This window comes from Cololabis saira, chromosome 18 (genome assembly GCF_033807715.1).
Source record: "Cololabis saira isolate AMF1-May2022 chromosome 18, fColSai1.1, whole genome shotgun sequence".
Lineage (NCBI taxonomy): Eukaryota > Metazoa > Chordata > Actinopteri > Beloniformes > Belonidae > Cololabis > Cololabis saira.
Window position 1 is genome coordinate 3,776,652 of NC_084604.1, and position 5,740 is coordinate 3,782,391.

General features: G+C 37.0%; 1 protein-coding gene across 1 annotated transcript in view; it reads left to right on the forward strand.

Moving 5' to 3' along the window:
- Positions 1 to 3,966: 3,966 nt before the first annotated feature.
- The window catches only part of vipas39 (VPS33B interacting protein, apical-basolateral polarity regulator, spe-39 homolog), a 17,266-nt gene continuing 15,492 nt past the window's right edge, over positions 3,967 to 5,740 (forward strand). Inside the window, exon 1 of the mRNA XM_061706961.1 lies at positions 3,967 to 4,444. Within this exon, the coding sequence (XP_061562945.1) occupies positions 4,352 to 4,444 (93 nt within the window). The 5' untranslated portion in view covers positions 3,967 to 4,351. The remainder of the gene's footprint in view (positions 4,445 to 5,740) is intronic.

Consider the following 5,740-nt stretch of genomic DNA (forward strand, 5'->3'; position numbering starts at 1 on the left):
GTTTGAATCTTCTCAACTGAGACCGGCTGAAATATGAAGCTTCCACGTCCTGTCTGGACTTTCAAGATAAAAGTGCCACCAGGATGCAGTTCAACCAAAGACAATGCCAGAACTCCTGCCTCCTGTGTCCAGGAGTGAGAAAAGAACAAGTACCACACTGAAAAAGTGCTGTATATATGATATTTACAAAGTAAAATATTACCATCAATATCAAAAATCTGGAGTATTTTAGAATTAAAATAGTCCTGCGTCTGTTTAGAATCATCATCATCACTGATGAACAGATCATCATCATTGATGAACCCATCCCATCAAATCCCCCCAGTTTGTTCATGGGTTCTTCAGGTCTGATTGTTCGCCAAACACACTCGTATTTAGTTTTGTGAAACTTCTAGATCGTGCTGCTACATTCTTAACATGTGATAGAGACCGATGTTCACATGGGTCTGGTGCAAATACACATTATGTTCTTGGATTTGGTAAAGGGTAATCTGGGGTTCACTGGTAAAGGGTGGTAAGATAAGATAAGATAAGATAAGAAATCCTTTAATAGTCCCCCAGAGGGGAAATTTCCAGATTACAGCAGCAAAGTGGATAGTGCAAAACACAAGAGGCATCAATATCACACAATAATAATAATAATAGAAAAACACTATAAACAGTATATACAATAATAATAATAATAATAGAAAAACACTATAAACAGTATATACAATAATAATAATAATAATAGAAAAACACTATAAACAGTATATACAATAATAATAATAATAATAGAAAAACACTATAAACAGTATATACAATAATAATAATAATAATAGAAAAACACTATAAACAGTATATACAATAATAATAATAATAATAATAAGAAGAAGGAGAATAAAATAGTAATAAAATAAAAAAAATACTAGTATACAAAAAGAAAAACAGATGGATATTTACAGATGATATTACAGAGGATATTTACAATACCAGAGAATGGTATTGCACATTTTTGTTTGTGGTCTACTGGTCTGGGGTTCACTGGTAAAGGGTGATCTGGGGTTCACTGGTAAAGGGTGGTCTGGGGTTCACTGGTAAAGGGTGATCTGGGGTTCACTGGTAAAGGGTGATCTGGGGTTCACTGGTAAAGGGTGATCTGGGGTTCACTGGTAAAGGGTGATCTGGGGTTCACTGGTAAAGGGTGATCTGGGGTTCACTGGTAAAGGGTGATCTGGGGTTCACTGGTAAAGGGTGAAGGTTCGGTGAAGGTTATTCCATAAAACAGCCTAGTTGAGATTTGGAAAAGAGGTTTGGGTTTATTGGTTCATTTTCTACAATCCAGTGACAAAAATGGAAAATTTCAACCAAGTGAATTGTCGCCATCAGAAGGTAAAAATTCCCGGCAGCCACACAAACATGAAATGCCTAATTTAACACACACACAATTATGTTCTGGGGCATAATTGTGTGTGTGTTAAATTAGGCTTTTTTTTTTAAAATATTACGACTTTATTCTCATAATATTAAGACTTTATTCTCATAATATTAAGAATTTATTCTCATAATATTACGACTTTATTCTCATAATATTACAACTTTATTTTCGTAATATTACGACTTTATTCTCATAATATTACGACATTATTCTCGTAATATTACGACTTTATTCTCATAATATTACGACTTTATTCTCGTAATATTACGACTTTATTCTCATAATATTACAACTTTATTCTCGTAATATTACGACTTTATTCTCATAATATTACGACTTTATTCTTGTAATATTACGACTTTATTCTCATAATATTACGACTTTATTCTCGTATTATTACGACTTTATTCTCACAACATTATGACTTTATTCTCGTAATTTTACGACTTTATTCTTGTAATATTACGACTTTATTCTCATAATATTACGACTTTATTCTCGTAATATTACGACTTTATTCTCATAATATTACGACTTTATTCTCACAACATTATGACTTTATTCTCGTAATTTTACGACTTTATTCTTGTAATATTACGACTTTATTCTCATAATATTACGACTTTATTCTCGTAATATTACGACTTTATTCTCATAATATTACAACTTTATTCTCGTAATATTACGACTTTATTCTCATAATATTACGACTTTATTCTTGTAATATTACGACTTTATTCTCATAATATTACGACTTTATTCTCGTATTATTACGACTTTATTCTCACAACATTATGACTTTATTCTCGTAATTTTACGACTTTATTCTTGTAATATTACGACTTTATTCTCATAATATTACGACTTTATTCTCGTAATATTACGACTTTATTCTCATAATATTACAACTTTATTCTCGTAATATTACGACTTTATTCTCATAATATTACGACTTTATTCTCATAATATTACGACTTTATTCTCGTATTATTACGACTTTATTCTCACAACATTATGACTTTATTCTCGTAATTTTACGACTTTATTCTTGTAATATTACGACTTTATTCTCATAATATTACGACTTTATTCTCGTAATATTACGACTTTATTCTCATAATATTACGACTTTATTCTCGTAATATTACGACTTTATTATCATAATATTACGACTTTATTCATGTAATATTACGACTTTATTCTCATAATATTACGACTTTATTCATGTAATATTACGACTTTATTCTCATTTATTTTATTTTATTTATTTATTTATTGGTTTATTTGACAGGGACAATGCACATCAATAAAAACATTGCTGTAAATGTGCCAGAGTTAGCCAAGAGGCTATTTTTCATCTGTAGTCCATGGACAGATGTAAGAATACAAAAAAGTACAGAAAAGATACAGAAAGTACAGAAAAGTACAGAAATAAAGAAATGTGCAAATTAAGTTTTAGTGCTGACAGAGCTGAGTACTAATCAACCATTTCTTTAAACGAGCTCTAAACAAACTGTATGTGTCCAGTTCTCTGATAATTGCAGGGATGGAGTTCCATTCTAGTGCAGCTTTAACAGAGAATGCGAGACTGACTGAAAGCACTTTTTCTGAGTGGAATAATACAATCCCCTCTTGCTGCACCTCTTATGAACCAATCAGCAGTTGTTCTAATATTGACAAAGTGTCTGAGTGGAGGAGAAGTCAGGCCGTGTATAATCTTGTGCATAAGACAAACATCTACATATTTAATCATATTTTCTCAACTCAACAAGTTATATTTTTTCAGTATTGGACAATGATGAAAATGTACTGATTTCTTATCAAGGATTTTGAGTGTTCGTTTATACAAAGACTGTAATGGTTTTAGAGTAGTGGTGCTAGCCTGCGACCAGGTTGTTAAGCAGACAGGCAGTAAGTGATATGGGAAATGACCATAGAATGCATAAACATCTTAGCTGCCTCTGTTGACATGTAATCTCGAATGAACCTGAAATTTGAAAGATTGAACTTGACCCGGTTACAGACCTTTTTCACCTGAGCCTTGAAAGAAAGTTTGGAATCAATCAGCACTCCGAGGTATTTATATTCAGATACGATCTGTAGCTTCTCCCCTGAAACAAAGACATCAGGCTCTACAGTAGAACTGTTTGTCTTGGTGAAAAACATACATACTGTTTTAGACACATTTAGTTGCAAACAGCATTGCTTTAACCATGCCGTTACATGAACCATGGAGTTTGTAAGTTCATCGGCAACTAATATTACGACTTTATTCTTGTAATATTACGACTTTATTATCATAATATTACGACTTTATTCTCGTAATATTACGACTTTATTCTCACAACATTATGACTTTAATCTCGTAATTTCCAATTTTTGTTTGTCTTAGTTTGGCCCTAATACTCCGTCGTACTTTATTAACTCTGAAGGCTTAATCACTCTCATCACTTGTTGGCGGCTCAGCAGGCTCCGCATCAACACTACAAGTCCCATGAGCCTCTGCGCGGCCGGAAGCAACGAACCCGGAAGAGCAGCAGAAGGTAAGCATATAACGATTCTGATCAATTATTATTTTGTATCCGCTATTGTGAATAAAGTCCTTTCCTCTGATGAATCAGTTGTTAACACCCGCATGACGTTACTTTTCCAGCTGTTTATAAAATACATAAATACGGACGTTAATGGCTGGATGCTAAGCAATATATCCAGAGTATAAACATAACTGCACACGCACGGTGTACACAACAGACAGCTACACACAGTACACACAAGGTACACACAAGGTACACACGGAGCACCAGAAGCTGGTAATGTTTAAAGAAGATTCATTTGTCAGCGTTAATGAGAGTCTGTTAGCTCCTGGGGCTAACCTGTTAGCCTGTGTGTGTTGACAGAACTAATAAAGTTAATTGAAGGCGTGTTTGTGTGCAGATGATGAAGAGTAAAGCTGATGAGGAGGAGTACTGGCACGGGTCCAAGTTCAAGGCCTTCACCTTCGACGATGAAGACGACGAGTTCAGCCAGGTAAGACCGGTTCCTGTCGGTCCTGTAGACCGGATCAGAGCGGGGTCGGGTCAGAACCTGGTGGTCAGAACCTGGTGGTCAGAACCGCAGGTCTGGATCTGGACCCTGGTGGTCAGAACCTGGTGGTCAGAACCTGGTGGTCAGAACCGCAGGTCTGGATCTGGTGGTCAGAACCTGCTGGTCAGAACCTGGTGGTCAGAACCCCAGGTCTGGATCTGGACCCTAGTTCTGTCTGGACCATGAGCCTCATTTATAAAGTTCGCTTGCGCACAAAACAGGGCTTGAAAGATGCACAAGCCACCTTCTACACAAAGGTTGGGATTTAAGAAGAAAAAATGAACCGAAAAATGTGTGTATCCCTACGCCAACCCTGACCCTCCCGTAGAAACATACTTAAAGGAGCCGTCTGTAAGAAATGTCCAAAACTGGTACTGCAGTCACTTTCAAAATATTGTTGAGCGGCGTGTACCCTCCCCCTCCTCCCCCCGACCAGAGGTTGCCAGGTAGGCTGCAGAATGCAGCAGGAACGTAGGCTGCCATGGCTGCGATAATTAGAGCCGAGCTGGCAACCCGGATGCCGAAACAATACTGACTTGGTGATTGGGAGATAGGTGGAGGGTGGAGCTTCAGAAACAATACTGACTTGGTGATTGGGAGATAGGTGGAGGGTGGAGCTTCAGAAACAATACTGACTTGGTGATTGGGAGATAGGTGGAGGGTGGAGCTTCAGAAACAATACTGACTTGGTGATTGGGAGATAGGTGGAGGGTGGAGCTTCAGAAACAATACTGACTTGGTGATTGGGAGATAGGTGGAGGGTGGAGCTTCAGAAACAATACTGACTTGGTGATTGGGAGATAGGTGGAGGGTGGAGCTTCAGAAACAATACTGACTTGGTGATTGGGAGATAGGTGGAGGGTGGAGCTTCAGGCCAAAACAAAAAATGACAACATAAACATCAGTTGAGGGCTGCAACTCCTCTTTTTAAACTGGAATATCCTGGCTTGAGTGCTGTTGTCAGTGACATAAGTATTTGAAATGAACATGATTTTTAAATGTCTGTTGACATATCGGGGTCATTTTATGATTCGTTTTATTATTGCTCTTACATACAGCTCCTTTAAGACATGGGGAACTGGCGACGCAGGCGGTGAGGTGGTGAAATGAAGCCAGATTCATGTCATACTCTTAATGTCATCACATATCAGACTTATAATATAATAGCGCTGATCGTGTTCTCTGTGTTTGAAGCACAGCATCAGTCAGGACTCTGATGCTGCTGCTGCAGCCGCGGTG